General features: G+C 44.3%; 1 protein-coding gene across 3 annotated transcripts in view; it reads left to right on the top strand.

The window, feature by feature from the left end:
* The window catches only part of kdm3b (lysine (K)-specific demethylase 3B), a 179,244-nt gene that overhangs the window by 153,932 nt on the left and 5,843 nt on the right, over positions 1-19,469 (top strand). For 2 of the 3 annotated variants that reach the window (XM_085995467.1, XM_085995466.1), the window contains exons 23-24: positions 4,241-4,264; positions 14,799-14,938. In XM_085995467.1, coding sequence (XP_085851593.1) covers positions 4,241-4,264; positions 14,799-14,938 — 164 coding nt within the window. The remainder of the gene's footprint in view (positions 1-4,240; positions 4,265-14,798; positions 14,939-19,469) is intronic. The other variant, XM_085995468.1, reaches the window with a different exon arrangement.

Below are 19,469 nucleotides of genomic sequence, written 5' to 3'. Positions count from 1 at the left end.
TACAGGTACTTGCAAATTCTGGGTATTCTTGCACATGTAAAATATATGGAATAACTCCTTGTCACAAGTGAAGCATCTTGTGTCTGGTAGCAATAAGGATGAAAAGCAGGTCTCATGAAAGTGAAATGAGGGATGAATAAAGGTGGATTTAAGACATTAGAATAGAATACTTCTCTGATACAATCTTGATATAAAATTGTGTGACTGCAAAATTTGTTGGTTCAGGAGCCATGGAATTTGTTGTAAATTGAAAATGCTATAGTATTTTTCTGACACTGAATCCTTGTCACTTCCTGAGGACTCCTGTTGACGGAAACAAGGTATTACAGCATTGTCATGTTTGGAACAGGAATTTTGAAGAGCAGGTGATGGCCATTAGACCCAAGAAGCTCATTAATCTCAGTTCCATCTACCAGCTTTTTCACCATGTCTCTTATCCCTTCTCTCTACCAGAAACCCATTTAGTTTATTCTTGGACCCATTCATACTATTCTCTTCAGTGGCTGCCTTTGGTAACTTATTGCACAAGCATAATTTCCTTTGCCTTGCTTAAAAAAAGACTTGCCCTCTTAATTCCTATATTGCTCATTTCTGACTTGTATCCCCTGGTATTTAACTTAAGACCATCTTAAAATGTGTCAGTATTTGTCATAATTACATGTGAAGTAATTTTCTATTCCAATTGAGTTTTATTTTTTTTAAAGCTGGAGTGTAAACTGAACTGAAATGAAAAAATTACTAGAACAGTCAACGTAGCTTTCAAACACCATTTCAAGGGCATATAACCAAGTGCTATTATTCTGCAGCCTCAGCATCTCTTAATTCAAATCTTTGTGTAGTCGAGTATTATTGTATGCATGCCTGTATTTCCTCTACCAACCTGCCCCCGCCACACAGTGCTGCGCCCCCCCCCCCCCCCCCCCCCCCGATTATCAAAATCCATGACAAGGCCTTGGACAACGTGGACCACTTTCCATACCTCGGGAGCCTACTGTCAACAAGGGCAGACGTCGACGACGAAGTCCAACACCGCCTTCAGTGTGCCAGTGCAGCCTTCGATTGCCTGAGGAAAAGTGTGTTTGAAGACCAGGACCTCAAACCCGGCACCAAGCTCATGGTCTACAGAGCAGTAGTGATACCTGCCTTCCTGTATACCTCAGAGACGTGGACCATGTACAGCAGGAACCTCAAAGCACTGGAGAGGTACCACCAACGCTGCCTCCGCAAGATCCTGCAAATCCATTGGCAGGATAGGCGCACCAACGTCCGTGTTCTTGCTCAGGCCAGCATCGAAGCTTTGACCACGCTCGAACAGCTTCGATGGACGGGTCACGTTGTCTGCATGCCCGATACGAGACTCCCAAAACGAGTGCTCTACTCGGAGCTCCGGCACAGCGAGCCCCAGGTGAGCAGAGGAAACGCTTCAAGGACACCCTCAAAGCCTCCTTGAAAGTGCAACATCCCCACCGACACCTGGGAATCCCTGGCCCAAGTCCGCACAAAGTGGAGGAGAAGCATCCGGGAAGGCACTGAACACCTTGAGTCTCTTCGCTCGGAGCAAGCGCAGGCAGCAGAAGGAGCGCATGTCAACCCAAGCACCTCACCCACCCGCCCCTTCAACCACCGTCTGCCCCACCTGTGCCAGAGACTGTAGGTCCCACATTGGACTCATCAGTCACCTGAGAACTCATTTTTAATATGGAAGCAAGTCATCCTTGGTTCTGAGGGACTGCCTAAGAAGTATTTCCTCCAACAAAGTATTGGGAAGACCAAAGCCATTGTTTTCAGTCCCTGCCACAAGATCCGTTCCCTAGCCACTGACTCCATCCCTCTTCCTGGCAAGTGTCTGAGGCTGAACCAGACCGTTTGTGACCTTGGTGTCGCATTTGACCCCGAGATGAGTTTCCAACCACATATCCACTCCATCACCAAAACTGCCTGCTTCCACCTCCGTAACATCACCAGACTCCGCCCCGCCTCAGCTCATCTGCTGTTGAAATCCTCATCCATCCCTTTGTTACCTCTAGACTTGACTATTCCAACGCTCTCTTGGCCGGGCTCCCATCTTCCACCCTGCATAAACTCGAGCTCATCCAGAACTCTGCTGACTGTATCCTATATCGCACAAGTCCCGTTTAACCAACAGGCCTGTGCGCTGACCTACGTTGGTCCTAGAAAGCCCCAATTTTAAAATTCTCATCCTTGTTTTAAAATCCATCCATTGCCTCGACCCTCCCTATCTCTGTAACCTTCTCCAGCCCTACAACCCTCCGAGATCTCTGTGCTCCTCCAATTCTGGCCTCTTGTGCATCCCCGATTTTAATTGGTGGCCGTGCCTTCAGTTGCCTAGGTCCTAAGCTCTAGAATTCCCTCTACCTCTCCCCCCTCTTTTAAGATGCTCCTTAAAACTTACCTCTTTGACCACCTGTCCTAATATCTCTATGTGGCTCAGTGTCAAATTTTGCTCCTGAGAAACGCCTTGAGACGTTTTGCAGTGTTAAAGGCGCTATATAAATGTGAGTTGTTATTGCGTGGAACACACTATCCTGGTCCCCTGAAATATGGACTGGGAGGGGGGAGCGAAGGGGAGGAGAACTGCACAGACTATAGTTGCAAAAGTTATTATTAAAACTATTTAAAAATCCAGGATATTTTGATTCTTGGTACAATAAAGACTTGAGAATGTTGATTTTAAATGCTATAAAAAATGTAATAGGATTAAAGGACTTGAGGGTAGGCCTTGAGCTAATTTTGTTATGCCGCTAACAATTGAGTCAGTTATCCCTAAACTAGGTTGTGGAATGGTTTTAAGCGTGTTTCTATATTCTGGTCAGTTACCACTGTCTGATACTTGTGCCCAGAACAGATAGATTATCATTGAGCTTTTTTAGCTATTAAAACTGGATTAATTAAGTGGAAGTAAATCGAGAATGATTTGACATGTTTGGAATTCTGAGATTTGATTATGAAATGTAAGATCAAGTTGCCTAATCTCATTGCAACACGTTTGTTCCAGAAAGTTTTCCAGAATACAAAAATCACAGCACATTTGGTCAGTCAATAGAGTCCTGGTGTTGGCATCGCCCAGCAAAGCTGAGCATTTATGAGATATTTGGTATTTCAGATCCTGGACTAAAAATTGGGAACACAGCTGGCTGCTGTGTCGTCTTCCATGTCGGGTTGAAGGCTGTAAAATGTGTTGCACTTTTTTGGAATCACAGAGACTACGATTGATTTGTGCCACTGCCCCTCATCAGAAGCATGTTCCCCAGCACCACCTCACTGCAACTCCGGAGTTACATCTACAGTGAAAATCGAATCCTACAACTGCACTAATCCAGAACATGACCATTTGTTGAAAGTATTTATAGTTAATCGTGCCATTTGGAGGATATTATTGTAATTTCAATGTGGTGATGTGGTACTGTACTGTGAAAAAAGGAGTCTTGTTTTCTCATCATTTTCTTTATCATGCTCAAGGCCACTGATTTACACTTTTTACTGAAAAATGGATAGAGTTGCAGAATTCAATCCCCAAAACACCAATAAAAATCCTAGAATCCCAATTAATAAAAACAGAATTTACCTTGTACTGTAAATCAGTGGCCCTAATATACGTGGTTGTAGAATTGTGTTTTTTTTTTTAACCCATCATGATTGTGAGCTGTTTATTGAGTTAGGGAGAAAGATATTCTTTGTGGGGGGGTTTTCCACATTTACTAGTTCTGTATTGCACTTGTTTACCTGAGAGAATAGGATATCCAAATTGCAGACTTAAATTTGGAAACCATTAATTTTTGATAAATCCTAGTAAGCCCAGCCAGGGCAGAATAGACATTCTTGACTATGTGTAACTGTGTAGCTTGCTGACACTCACCATCAAGACTAATGCAAGAATAATCACCACTTCGTGAGGTACCAACTGGTGTCTGTGGAACTATACCATTGTACTCCAGCAAGATGTCAGCATCTTCGAGAGAGGGGAGGACTTGGCAATTGTCTAAGGATCCTAAAATACTTATTAGAATGATACTCAGTCGAGTGAATTAAGAACATAAGAAATAGGAGCAGGAATAGGCTATACGGCCCCTTGATTAATTAAATTAATTAAAAATTAGGTGGGAAGCTTTTGATCAAGCTTAAATCAAGTATATAGCTTTAATTATTTTTTGGGGGGAGCGGTCACTCTAGATAATTGAATTCATTGTTTTAGTTACACTATGAATTTTCTCCTTCACAGATACAGATAACAGTGGAGTAACAGGTCTGTGCATTTTCGTTCTGTTTTTGAGGCATGTAGTACACTGCAGTAACTTTTCTTGTTTATTTTCTCCATTATTCATAAGATCAGGCGGTGGTGGCACATTTCTAAAGTAGACTGCAAATACCTTTATTACTATGGGCGGCACTGAGATTAATAACAGCCGTACTCTGATTAAATCTAACGATCTCTTTATCCACATAAGCAAATAGCTTTATGTATTTGTTGAAATTTTCTTGCTTGGGGCATGCAGCAGATCCTTCACTCTCTACTTATGAGTTCATTGTTCCCTTTTGTTGTAACCTAACTTTGCTGTTGATCATCAATAATTTCTGATTGGACTTTCAGCTATAATCGTTCTTTGTCAGACATTTTGAAAGGCTCAAATTTGTATCTTGGGTAAATTCTCCACATTCTTATTTTGATACCAACTGTATTCTGTCACATCTTTAACTTCTCCACAACATTAAGCATGCTGTATATCTGCATCTGTTAACCATAGCTAATCTCGTTAATCAATATATCTCAAAGCTTTAACAGCTGCTTTCCACATTCATTTGTTCCATTCATCCATTTGATTCTCAAAAATCTGGACAGACTGACTGGATTGTAGTATCCATCAAGGCTTGTTCAACAGTAAATTTGTATGTATTTGGTCAGAGAACCCGGTAGTTGCCAAATGAGTTACGGGCAAGGTTCAAGGTTCCCTCTAATTTTTTTTGGGTGCACGACCAATCTTGCTGCACATTTTTTTCCATTTAAAAGCCGGTGAGCGGCCTGCGCGGGACCTCCAGACCAACACACACCTTAAAGGGAACCCTGCCAGGGTTCCTTCCATATCTTTTCCTAGGTCTCTATTGTATTCGAATCTCAAAATTATTTGAATTTCTGTGTTTGTTTTATAATGTATGTCAGGTGAATAACTGATGCAGACAAAGGCTTCTCGTAGCCACCTATAATTAATAACTCTCCATCACACTGTAATTCAAGATTTTTATTCTGCACAAACAATTTAGCAGTTGTGTGGCACTTTGTCACTATGTTGAGTGCACAAAATTGTATAGAATAGCAATGGTGAATCTGGACTAATTAAACCAAATACTGGGAATCGATCATAAAACCAGTTCTTATCACTTAGATTTTGCATCACTCGTCACTTAACCATTTGTAATTGATTTATAGTGTGATAACAATTAGTAACTGTAAACTGGAAGGTTGGTGATATTTGGGAAAGAAGCAGCCCTGATCATTTGCACCATATCTAATCTTGCTGTGTTTTTATGGCTTAAGCTCAGATTTGAATAGCTAACTGGGTACTTTGAAACGTACAGTCCAATGCACAGTACAATTGTAGATAGATCATGGATTGGATTGGACTGTACAGTCCATGATCTAGCTACAATTGCTGTTCAATGTGGCTAATTGGCAGCAGTTGTGTTTTTAACAAGTCACGATATGGTGCAAATGATCAGGGCTGCTTCTTTCCCAAATATCACCAACCTTCTAGTTTACAGTTACTAATTGTCTAGTATTGGGTAAAGTTGTGTCAGTGATGGGACAGCCGTTCTATCCAGAATGTCCATTCACTTTCAAACAAGGTCCTTGCCATCCACTGCCCTATTGTGGATGATTGCATTGACATCTTGGCTTTGACTGAAACTTGGCTCGCAGGTGGTGGCGACACCTTGCCCCTTACTGAAGCCTCCCTTCCTGGCTATTTTCCATCACTTTCCTCGCTCAAACCACTGTGGTGGTGGTGTGACTGTTATAATTAAATCATTCCTTGGTCTCTTTCCCTACTCGTACCTTCTCCACCTTCGACTACTTCACCTTGTCCCACCTCCTTTAAAGTCCTTGTTGTCTGCCCCCACCCAGAGTTTCTCACCGAGATATCTTCCCTCCTTTCCTGCCTTAGCCTCTGCACTGAGTGATTCCTCATTCTCTGTGATTTCAATCTTTATCTCCGCTCCCTTTGACCCCTCTCCTTTGAATTCACTGACCTCCAAAAACATCTCCCTCCACGTAAATTTCCCTACTCCTATTAAAGGCCACCTCCTTGAGCTTGCCATCTCTCATGGTCTCCACTCCCTAGGTTCTGATCACAGACAAGGCCATCTCTGACCATAGAATGGTTACAGCACAGAAGAAGGTCATTTAGCCCGTGCTGGCTCTCTGCAAGAACACTTCAGCTAGTCCCTTTCCCCTGTAGCCCTGCAAATTTCTTTCCTTCAGATACTTATCCAACTCCCTTTTGAAAGCCGTGATTGAATCTGCCTCCTCCACCCTTTCAGGCAGTGCATTCCAGATCTTAACCACTCGCTGCGTAAAAAAGTTTTTTCTTACGCCGCCTTTGGTTCTTTTGCCAATCACCTTAAATCTGTGTCCTCTGATTCTCGACCCTTCTACCAATGGGAACAGAATCCCTCTATCTACTCTGTCCAGACCCCTCATGATTTTGAACACCTCTATCAAATCTTCTCTCAATCTTCTCTGCTCTAAGGAGAACAACCCCAGCTTCTCTAGTCTATCAACATAACTGAAGTTCCTCATTCCTGGAATCATTCTCGTAAATTTTTTCTGCACCCTCTCTAAGGCCTTCACATCCTTACTAAGGTGTGGTGCCCAGAATTGGGCACACTACTCCAGTTGTGGCCAAACCAGTGTTTTATACAGGTTCATCATAATTTCCACACTTTTGCACTCTATACCTCTATTTATGAAGCCCAGGATTCCGTAAGCCTTTATAACTGCTTTCTCAACCTGCCCTGCCACCTTCAACGATTTGTGCACACATACCCCCAGTTCCCTCTGTTCATGCACCCCTTCAGCATTGTACCCTTCAGTTTATATGTCCTCTCTTTCTTTCTACCAAAATGTATCGCTTCATACTTTTCTGTGTTAAATTTCATCTGCCACGTGTCCGCCCATTTCACCAGCCTGTTTGTTTTCCTGAAGTCTATCACTCTCCTCCTCACTGTTCACTATACTTCCAAGTTTTGTGTCCTCTGCAAATTTTGAAATTGTGTCCTGTACACCCACGTCCAAGTCATTAATATATATCAAGAAAAGCAGTGGTCCTAGAACCGACCCCTGGGGAACACCATTGTATATCTTCCTCCAGTCCGAAAAACAACCATTCACCACTACTCTGTTTCCTACTTAGCCAATTCTGTATCCATGCTGCCACTTTCCCTTTTATTCCTTGGGCTTCAACTTTGCTGGCAAGCCTATTATGTGGCACTTTGTCGAACGCCTTTGGCAATCCAGGTACACTATGTCAACTGCATTACCCTCATCAACCCTCTATTATCTCATCAAAAAACTCAATCACGTCAGTTAAACACAATTTGCCTTTAACAAATCTGTGTTGGCTTTCCTTAATTAATCCACACTTGTCCAAGTGACTGTTAATTTTGTCCCTGATTACTGTTTCTAAAAGCTTCCCTACTACCGAGGTCAAACTGACTGGCCTGTAGTTGCTGGGTTTATCTTTACACCCTTTTTGGAACAATGGTATAACCTTTGCAATTCTCCAGTCCTCTGGCACCACCCCTGTATCTAAGGAGGATTGGAAGATAATGGCCAGTACCTCCGCAATTTCCTCCCTCAATTCCCTAAGCATCCTAGGATGCATCCCATCCGCTCCTGGTGATTTATCTACTTTAAGTACAGCCAGCCTTTCTAATACCGCCTCTTTATCAGTTTTTATCCTATCAAGGATCTTCACTACCTCCTCCTTTACTGTGTCTATGGCAGCATCCTTTTCCTTGGTGAAGACAGATGCAAAGTACTTGTTTAGTACCTCAGCCATACCCTCTGCCTCCGTGCATAGGTCTCCTTTTTGGTCCCTAATCGGCCCCACCCCCCCTCCTCTTACTACCCTTTTACTATTTATATGCCTATAGAAGACTTTTGGATTACTTTTTATGTTGGCTGCCATTCTGTTCTCATACCCTCTCTTTACCCCTCTTATTTTCTTTTTCACTTCTCCTCTGACCTTTCTATATATAGCCTGATTCTCCGATGTATTTGCAACCTGACATCTGTCATACGCGCTCTTTTTCTGCTTCATCGTATTCTTTTATCTCTTTCGTCATCCAGGGAGCCTGACTTTAGTTGCCCTGCCTTTCCCCCTAGTGGGAATGTACCTCAACTGTACCTGAGCTATTTCCTCTTTAAAGGCAGCCCATTGTTCCGTTACAGTTTTGCCTGTCAGTCTTTGATTCCAGTTTACCCAGGCCAGATCCGTTCTCATCCCACTGAAATTGGCCTCCCCCCCCCCCCCCCCCCCCCCCCAGTTAAACATTTTTTACTCTAGATTGCTCCCTTTCCTTTTCCATTGCTAATCTAAACCTTATGATACTATGATCACTGTTCCCTAAATGTTCACCTACTGACACTTGCTCCACTTGACCTACCTCATTCCCCAGAACCAGATCCAGCATTGCCTCCTCCCTCATCAGGCCAGGAACATACTGATCAAGAAAGTTCTCCTGAACACACTTCAGAAATTCTTCCCCTTCTCTGCCTTTAACACTAGTCTATATTTGGATAGTTTACGTCCCCCATTATTACTACTCTATAGTTCTTGCACCTCTCTGTAATTTCTCTGCAAATTTGCTCCTCCATATCTTTCCCACTATTTGGTGGTGTATAGAATTCACCTAGTAGTGTAATGGCACCTCTATTATATACATAAGACGTAGGAGCAGGAGTAGGTCATTTGGCCCCTCGAGCCTGCTCCGCCATTCAATAAGATCATGGCTGATCTGATCTTGGCCTCAACTCCACTTCCCTGCCCGCTCCCCATAACCCTTGACTCCCTTACCATTCAAAAATCTGTCTATCTCCGCCTTAAATATATTCAATGACCCAGCCTCCACAGCTCTCTGGGGAAGAGAATTCCAAAGATTCACGACCCTCTAAGAGAAGAAATTCCTCCTCATTTCCGTTTTAAATGGGTGCCCCCTTATTCTGAAATTATGCCCCCTAGTTCTAGATTCCCCCACGTGTGGAAACATCTTCTCTGCATCTACCCTGTCAAGCCCCTTCAGAATCTTATGTTTCAATAATATCCCCTCTCATTCTTCTAAACTCCAATGAGTATAGGCTCAACCTTTCTTCATAAGACAACCCCTTCATCTCCAGAATCAACCTCGTGAACCTTCTCTGAACTGCCTCCAAAGCAAGTATATCCTTCCTTAAATAAGGAGACCAAAACTATGCAGTACTCCAGGTGTGGTCTCGCCAACTCCCTGTACAGTTGTAACAAGACTTCCCTACTTTTATACTCCATTACCTTTGCAATAAAGGCAAACATTCCATTTGCTTTCCTAATTACTTGCTGTACCTGCTTGCTAACTTTTTGTGATTCATGTACAAGGACCACCGGATCCCTCTGTACCTCAGCATTTTATAATCTCTCCCCATTTAAATAATAATTAGCTTTTTTATTTCTTAACTCTAGCCATATAGATTCTGTCCTTGACCCCTCCAGGGCATCCTCCCTCTCCAGCCCTGTAACATTCTCCTTGACCAATACTGCCGCCACACCTCCTAACTTTCCTTCCCTATCTTTCCTGAACACTTTATAACCAGGAATATTTAATATCCAATCCTGCCCTTTTTTGAGCCAGGTCTCAGTTATTGCCACATCATATTCCCATGTGGCTATTTGTGCCTGCAGCTGACTTACCTTGTTTACTACGCTTCATGTGTTCACATACATACACAGTAAACCCATCTTAGACCATCCTGTATTCTCTTAGTTTGACCTCACCTAATATTTCTTAGTTTAGTGCTCTGCCTCTCCCAATCCTTTGAGCACTTTATTTCCCCTTTCTAATATTATATCCTGGTGCCCATCCCCCTGCCAAATGAGTTTAAATCCTCCCCAACAGCACTAGCAAACCTCCCTGCTGCGGTGCAACCCGTCTGGCCTGTACAGGTTCCACCTCCCCCAGAACCGGTCCCAATGCCCTCCCTCCTGCACCATCTCTCCAGCCAAGCATTCATCTGCGCTAACCTCCCATTTCTATACTCAGTAGCGCGTGACACCAGGAATAATCCGGAGATTACTACCTTTGAGGTCTTGCTTTTTAATCTCCTTGCTAGCTCCCTGAAATCTGCCTGCAGGACCTCGTCCCTCTTTCTACCTATGTCGTGGTACCGATATGGACCATGACCTCTGGCTGTTCACCTTCTCGCCTCAGTGTTCTGCAGCTGCTCGGTGACATCCTTGACCCTGGCACCATGGAGGCAACATGCCATCCTCAAGTCACATCTGCGGCCGCAGAAATGCCTGTCTGCTCCTCTAAGTATCGAATCCCCTACCACTATTGCTTTCCCACTCTTCTTCTCCCACCTGCCCCCCACCCCGTACAGCTGAGCCACCTGTGGTGCCACAGACTTGGCTCTGGCTATACGCCACAGACGAACCGTCGCCCTCACCAGTACTCAGAACTGATTATATCCATATCCTTGCATCCCTCACCACCAACATCTCCCTACCCCCTTCCAACCCCACTTCCATCAGTGCTTGGGGGGGGGGGGAAACCTCTTCCCCCAACTCACTTAAAACTGGACTCTGAAACTTCCAACTATCTAGCCTTTGACCCTTCATTTTCCATGATATTTCTGTAGCTGTCGATCTGTTGAACCACTCAGTCATCTGCTCCTTAGATGCCCTTGACCCCAGAAAAACTTTTACTGTCTCATGTCCCAGAAATGGCCCTCATCTCTACTCTCTCAAGACCAAGGGACACAGATTTGAGTATCTGGCATGCAATTGCCAGACCTGGCTGGACAACATCAAGCACTATTGGACCTCTTCTCTGTCAAAACTGCCCACTATCCAGGATCATCCTAGAGAGTAAAGATAACCTCAGCTTTTTTCCAATACCAATCGTCCACTTAAACCCCTCTTCCCCTTCTCCCTTCGCCCTCACCTCCAACAAAGTGCGAGAAACTCATTGACTTCTTGTCACTAAGATTGAATCCCACTGTTCAGCTGCTTCTGCTGTTTCTCCTTCCCCTTGCCCACCAGTCCAAACCTCTCCCCAGGTTCCTCCTTGCCCTAGCTCGGATCCTACATCCTCCAAGCTTCTCTCATCTCCTCTCTCAGCTCATCTTGTCTCTTAGTCCCACCTCCTTCTCCCTCCACCCCATTCCCACTAAACTATGTAAGAAGTCACACAACACCAGGTTATAGTCCAACAGCTTTATTTGAAATCACAAGCTTTCGGAGCGCTACTCCTTCGTCAGGTGAAGTGGAGAAATGCATAAAGACACAGCTTATATAGTCAGAGAATAATGTCAGATGTTTACAGGTAATCTTGCCAACTGCCATTTATCACACCTCGGCAGAGAGATAAATGGCAGTTGGCAAGATTACCTGTAAACATCTGACATTATTCTCTGACTATATAAGCTGTGTCTTTATGCATTTCTCCACTTCACCTGACGAAGGAGCAGCGCTCCGAAAGCTTGTGATTTCAAATAAAGCTGTTGGACTATAACCTGGTGTTGTGTGACTTCTTACATTTGTCCACCCCAGTCCAACTCCGGCATCTCCACACCATCACTAAACTATGGACCACCCAACTTCCCTTCCTGGCCCCCATACCAGCTGACGTTGTAAATGGTTCCCTCTCCAGCTATCATTCCCATCTCTTTCAAAGCTGTCATCATCTCAAATAACCCATCCTTGACCTCTCTGTCCTTGCAATCTATCACCCTATCACAAATCTTTCCCCTCCAAAGTCCTTGAACATGATGATGGCTCCCAAAACTATGCCCATCTTTCCTGCAACTCCGTTTGAATCTCTCCAATCAGATTTCCTTTCTAGCTACAGAACCCAAATGACCGTAACCCATATGACCTCCTCTGTGACCATAGTGCATTATCCCTCCTCGACCTTTCTGCAGCCTTTAACATGTTCGACGACATCACCTTCCAACTGTCCTCACTGTTTCTCTCCAAACTATACAATTGTAGCCAGAGCATCACCATCAATGGCTCCAATTCCTGCCCCCACACTGTTACGTCTGGAATCCCCCAAGAATCTATCCTTGCCCACCCCCCCTTCCTCATGTGGCAACATCATCCACAAACCTAGGGTCCACTTTCACATGTATGATGACTACACCCAGCTATACCCCTCTACTTCCTGTCTCAACCTCTCCACTGCCAGTCTTTGATGAGCTGCAATTTCATTCAGTTAGTCATTAGGAAGATTGTGGTGAGGTCATATTTAACTCCGTACCCTTGCCACCAATTCTATCCCCATGCCTGACCACTGTCTCGGGCTGAACCAGAATGTTTGCTACACTGTCATTCTATTCGACCTGAAACTGAGCTTCCAACCTCATATCCTCTTCATCAGAGACTGCCAACTACTACCTCTGAAACATTGGCCACCTCAGCTCATCTGCTGCTGAAACTGTCTTCCTTGCCTTTGTCACCTCCAGACTCGGCTGTTCCAATGTTCTCCTTGCCGCCTCCTATCCTGCAGCATGTCCTGCTCACCCATCACCCCTGTCCTTGCTGACCTACATTGGCTCCCAGCCCCCTAAGACCGCCAATTTAAAATTTTCATCACTGTTTAAATTCCTTCATGGCATTGCCACCCCCATCTCTGCAACCTCTTCCAGCTGTGCAACCTCTCACCCCACTGTTGGTGGCTGTGCCTTCAGCCACCTAGGCCTCACGCTCTACAATTCCCTCTCTAAATCCCTCCTTTTTATTTCCTCCTTCTCCTTTAAGGCCCTCCTTAAAACCCACGTCTTCGATCAGTCTTTTGGTCACCCTTCTTTGGCTCAGCATTCATTTATTTCTAGTTACGCCTCTTGTGAAGTGCCTTGGGATGTTTTTCTCTGTTAAAGGTGCTATAAGAACATAAGAAATAGGAGCATAGAAACATAGAAGATAGGAGTAGGCCATTCGGCCGCTCGAGCCTGCTCTGCCATTCAATGTGATTGTGGCTGATCATCCAAATTCAGTACCCGGTCCCTGCTTTCTCCCCATACCCCTTGATCCCTTTAGCCTTGAGGAATATATCCAACTCCTTCTTGAATATATTTAATGAATTGGTCTCTACTGCCTTCTGTGGTAGAGAATTCCACAGGTTCACCACTCTCTGGGTGAAGAAATTCCTCCTAATTTCTCTCCTAAATGGCCTACCCCTTATCCTTAGACTGTGACCCCTGGTTCTGGACTCCCCGACCATCGGGAACATTCTTCCTGCATCTAGTCTGTCCAGTCCTGTCAGAATTTTATAAATTTCAATGAGATCCCCTCTCATTCTTCTAAACTCCAGCGAGTACAAGCCCAATCGATCCAATCTCTTCTCATAAGTCATTCCTGCCATCCCAGGTATCAGCCTGGTGAATCTTCGCTGAACTCCTTCCATGGCAAGAACATCCTTCCTCAGATAAGGCGACCAAAACTGCACACAATATTGAAGATGTGGTCTCACCAAGGCCCTGTACAACTGCAGCAAGACATCCTTGTTCCTGTACACAAACCCTCTCGCTACGAAGGCCAACATACCATTTGCCGCCTTAACCGCCTGCTGCACCTGCATGCTTACCTTCAGTGACTGGTGCACAAGGACACCCAGGTCTCGTTGCACTTCCCCTTCTCCCAATCTATTGCCATTTAGATAATAATCTGCCTTCCTGTTTTTGCCACCAAAGTGGATAACCTCACATTTATCCACGTTATATTGCATCTGTCATGTTTCTGCCCAATCACCCAACATGTCCAAATCATCCTGGAGTTTCTCGATATCCTCCTCACAGCACACACGCTCACCCAGCTTTGTGTCATCTGCAAATTTGGAGATATTACACCAAGTTCCCTTGTCTAGATCATTAATATATATTGTGAATAGCTGCGGTCCAAGGACCGATCCCTGCGGTACCCCACTAGTCACTGCCTGCCACTCAGAAAAAGACCCGTTTATTCCAACTCTTTGCTTTCTGTCTGCCAACCAGTTCTCTATCCAAGTCAGTACCTTGCCCCTAATCCCATGTGCCTTAACTTTACACGCTAATCTCTTATGCGGGACCTTATCGAAAGCCTTCTGAAAGTCCAAATACACCACATCCACTGGTTCTCCCTTATCTATTTTACCAGTTACATCCTCAAAAATTCCAGTAGAGCAGGAGTAGGAATTCTGGCCCTTCGAGCCTGCTCTGCCATTCAGTAAGATCATGGCTGATCTTGTACCTCAACTCCACCTTCCTGCACTATTCTCAGATCCCTTGGCTCCCTTAATATCCAAAAATCTATAAATCTCTGACTTGAATATACTTGACGACTGAGCATCCACAGCCCTCTGGGAATTCCAAAGATTCACAACCCTTTGAGTGAAGAAATTTCTCCTCATCTCAGTCCTAAAGCTGACCCCTAGTTCTAGATTCCCCAGCCAGGGGAAACATCCTCCCAGCATCTACCTTGTCAAGCCCCTTAAGAGGCTATATAAATCCAAGTTGTTTTCCATCTATCATGCATTGTTGTATTGTATATGATCAGAGGTAATGAAGACGATCGAAGAAGGTGATGTGGATGAGGTGACGAAAAAAAGAATCCATAAAAGCAGAGAGAAGGCAGGTGCACTCTGGCACATCTATGCAGCAAAAGATGCTGAGAAGATCAGAGAACTGCTGAGAAAGGTGAGCTTCAGATTGGACTTCAGTGTGAATGGCTGTTGCCTAAACTATTATGTTGAGAGAATAGTATTCTGCAGCGCTGTAGCTGCTCCAAGCTAACAGTTGGAAATTGTAAACCATTGAATCTCTTCAGGAAAAAGGTTTTTCCTTGTTCACCCCCTGCTACCAAAAGGCATTCTAAAGTTTTGCTTGATTTCCCTGTCTGACCTTTCATGTTCTACATTACTCATTTTAAACAGATTGCTGCCTTGGTCAGACATTTCAATAGGCCTACCAACTCAGGATCTAACATGATTCATGATCCAACAGCATTTGATCATCTCTCTCTGAACTTATCCTTATAACGCTCAATCTGTTCTTAACCAGATATTGTCCAGATAATTTTTTGGGGGAAAAGATGTTGATTCATGCAACGTGAACTGCTTTAGCTGGAAATCTATTCTGTACAAACCATATTCTGTGGCAAATAAAAATTCTTCTCGTCTCCAATTTTTAAGGCTTGTTAATGTTGTATTGTAAGAACATAGTAAAAATATAGAATGACAGAAGGCCATTTCCCACCACAGTTTATGCCTTTACTATTCCAGCACTCCTAACCTAGCATTCAGCTCAATTTCGAAATCCCCTAATGTTTTCACTTCTACTTTCCTGCCTAATAAATTTTATCTGGTTCTACTAGCCTATCCCACTTAAAAAGAATATTCAGGGTTTACTTTATCTAAACAATTTAATATTTTGTGTCACTTGGTGACACCTTCCTATCCCCCTCTCCTCCCCCCACTCTTCCAAAGACATCGGCCTAGAAATTGGGCTCTGGTCTTGCCAGGGCTGTAGCGCCAGAAAGTTTGCGCCAGCGGTAATCCGGCAGCGCCCGACGAAAATTCGGGTGCGCCGGGCCCAGACAGCGGCGGGTGCTAAAACCCTCCTTTAGCGCCTCAAAACGGGCGTGAACTTGGGTTTCCCGGCGCTAATCCCCCGCTGCGGCACCCGATGCGGTGCGGCAGGCGGGGGAACTGCAGGCCTCCTCCTCCTGTTAAGGAGGAGCTGCCTGCAGCCGACAACTGTCCGGCGGATTGACCCGACATCTGAGCCCGGCACCTCGGGGAAGTGCCGGGCTCGCATGAGACACTGATCAGGGCCGCGGGGGGGGAATGCAGGAGTCCGGGAAGGGAGGTGCGGGCAGGCGGCCGCCGGGAACGCGGCCGGCCGCCGCTCCACCTTTATGCGCTGGCGCACACTGGGGGAAGACTCTGTTGCCAGAGTCTTAGTTGCGCCTGCCACGGGCGAGGCGGGCGCAACTGAATTTCGGCTTGGGGCCGGGTTACCACGGCAACCGGGACGCTGCGCACACCGATGACGTCATCGGTGCCGGCGCAGCGCTACCGGTCTACCGCCGCAGAAGGGCCCCAGGCAATTTAGGAACCGGCGCCAATTGCAGCGCTAGGCCCTCTAGCGCCGCAAAATCGGTGCTAAGGGCACTGAATTTCTAGGCCATCTTCTCTAAAGCACCTTTGCAGTTTGGAACATTCTTCCTGCTCTTGTCTGTATTCTCTCCAATGCATGTACCTCCATTTTGTAATCAGAATTGAACATGGTACCATATGCTGCTCAACCTGTGCATTGTAGAGTCTTAGCATGACTTTTGTATTCCTGCATCTCACTGTTCTATCTTTATAGCTCAATGATTTTATTAGCTTTTTAAACTGCCTTACCACATTGTTTAAATACTGATTGGGCAGATTTTCTGGATTTCATGTTTGGGCATGTTGGATCATCTGGGCATAACATATAGGGGAAAATTAGGTGGGTGTAACTACTCCCGTCCAGTCCATCCTGTCCAATTTTCTTCAATCAACTGCACCCAGTCGATTTAATGCACTCAGCTGCACTAACAGCAAAATGTACCACCATGATTCTACTATTACATCCAGATCTGTTTTCTTGTACTTATTCTATTCCATTCATTTTATAATAGTTTGCACTTGTCAGTCTTAAGTTTTGTTCACCATTTTTCAGCAGTGTCGCATAACTTATCCAAATCCTTCTACAAATTGTTATCCGCATCCGCTGAATCAGCTGTTCTTCCTATTTTAGTGTTTGCACTCTTGCATTTGGTTTCCATTTCTGGGTTATTTATGTAAATCAAGTCCAAGTACTGACTCCTGGGGATCTATATTAAATTCCATAAGATAGCCCCACTCCCCCAAGTCTTAACATTACCTTTTATGGGGTGTCTGCTGTTTAATTATAGAATAATAGAATAGTACAGCACAGAAGGAGGCCATTCAACATCGAGTCTGAGCTGGTTCTTTCGACGAGTGATCCAGTTAGTCCCACACCCCTGCCCTTTCCCCATATCCCTGCAAATTTTTCTCCAAGTATTTATCCAATTCCCTTTTGAAAGCTACTATTGAATCTGTATCCACCACCCTATCAGGCAGTGCATTCCAAATCCTACCACCTAACTACATTTGATGTAGACAGTTCACCTAGTGAATATTATATTGATTATTAGCCTCATACACAGTCCAAGCACAAGTTGACCTTTAAACTTAGCCATTCCCATGTAAAAAAAATAAAGGACATGACTACTGCCAATGAAATAAAGTAGTTGTGCATGTGCAGTTCCAGTGGTTTTTTGGTTGTTTGCTAATTGGAAAGAAAATATTGTCACCATCACAAAGAAAATGGTTCCAATTGACTGAATACATCAAGCTAGCATTTATCGACACTAGACAGTGAATCAGTTTTATTTTAATTGTGCTTTAGATGCAACCATGCGCCTTTAAGTAACCTCCACAGTTAACGACGTCGATTTTTAAAAAAAACAAAAAATGTATACAGTACTATCCCTTCTCGTCTGAGTTCCCACAGATTGGAGAGAGAGAAAGGAGGGGTGGGGGAAAAGAGATAGCTGCTGCCGAACTGAGCCGCGTCTGGAAAAGAAAATAAAAATTAAAAGTTGAATTCATGTTTCTATCGGCTTATGAAAGTTAACATTTATGCGCAGAACGCTTCTGGTACTTTTGAAGCGTAGTTACTGTTGTAGGAAACGCGGCAACCAATTTGCGCAGAACAAGCTCCCATAAACTGCAATGTGATAATGACCAGATAATCTGTTTTAGTGATGTTGATTGAGGGATAAATATTGGCCAGGACACCCTGGTCGTCTTCGAATAGTGCCATGGGATCTTTTACGTCCAGCTGAGAGAGCAGATGGGGCCTCGGTTTAACGTCTCATCTGAAAGACGGCACCTCCGACAGTGCAGCACTCCCTCAGTACTGCACTGGAGCGTCAGCTTAGATTTTTTTTGCTCAAGTCTCTAAAATGGGACTTGAACCCACAACCTTCTCACTCAGAGGTGAGGGTGCTACCAACTGAGCCATGGCTGACACAGCTTTTGCTATGCAGATACTCCAGCCTATCCCGTAAATTATTTCCATTATTTTATCTGATATTGATGACCTATATAAATTGGCCAGAAAAAGCAGTAAACCTGAGGATTGGGAGCAGTTTAGGATTCAACAAAGGAGGACAAAGGGATTAATTAAGAAAGGGAAAATAGAATACGAGAGTAAGCTTGCAGGGAACATAAAAACTGACTGTAAAAGCTTTTATAGATATGTGAAGAGAAAAAGATTGGTGAAGTCAAGTGTAGGTCCCTTGCAGTCAGAATCGGGGGAATTTATAATGGGGAACAAAGAAATGGCAGACCAATTAAATACATATTTTGGTTCTGTCTTCACAAAGGAGGACACAAATAACCTCCCAGAGATGTCAGGGAACATAGGGTCTGATGAAAGGGACGAACTGAAAGAAATCAGTATTTGTAGGGAAATGGTGTTAGGGAAATTGATAGGATTGAAGGCCAATAAATCCCCAGGGTCTGATAATCTACATCCTAGGGTACTTAAGGAAGTGGCCCTAGAAATAGTTGATGCTTTGCTGATCATCTTCCAGCATTCGATGGAATCTGGAAAAGTACCCATGGATTGGCGGGTAGCTAATGTTACCCCACTATTCAAAAAAGGTGGTAGAGAGAAAACGGGGAATTACAGACCGGTAAGCCTGACATCGGTAGTGGAGAAAATGCTAGAGTCCATTATAAAAGATGTAATAGCAGAGCACTTGGAAAACAGTGACAGGATCGGACAGAGTCAACATGGATTTACAAAAGGTAAATCGTGCTTGACTGATCTACTGGAATTTTTTGAGGTTGTAACTGGTAAAATAGATAAGGGAGAACTAGTGGATGTGATGTATTTGGACTTTCAGAAGGCTTTCGATAAGGTCCCGCATAAGAGATTAGCATGTAAAGTTAAGGCACATGGGATTGGGGGCAAGGTATTGACTTGGATAGAGAACTGGTTGGCAGACAGAAAGCAAAGAGTTGGAATAAACGGGTCTTTTTCCGAGTGGCAGGCAGTGACTAGTGGGGTACCGCAGGGATCGGTCCTTGGACCGCAGCTATTCACAATATATATTAATGATCTAGACAAGGGAACTAGATGTAATATCTCCAAATCTGCAGAC

The sequence above is a fragment of the Somniosus microcephalus genome, chromosome 8 (assembly GCF_052327205.1).
Source record: "Somniosus microcephalus isolate GS21.2 chromosome 8, FLI_Smic_1.0, whole genome shotgun sequence".
In the NCBI taxonomy this organism is placed as follows: Eukaryota; Metazoa; Chordata; class Chondrichthyes; order Squaliformes; family Somniosidae; genus Somniosus; species Somniosus microcephalus.
Note: the sequence above shows the minus strand (reverse complement) of the source record. Positions and strands in the feature narration are given on the sequence as shown.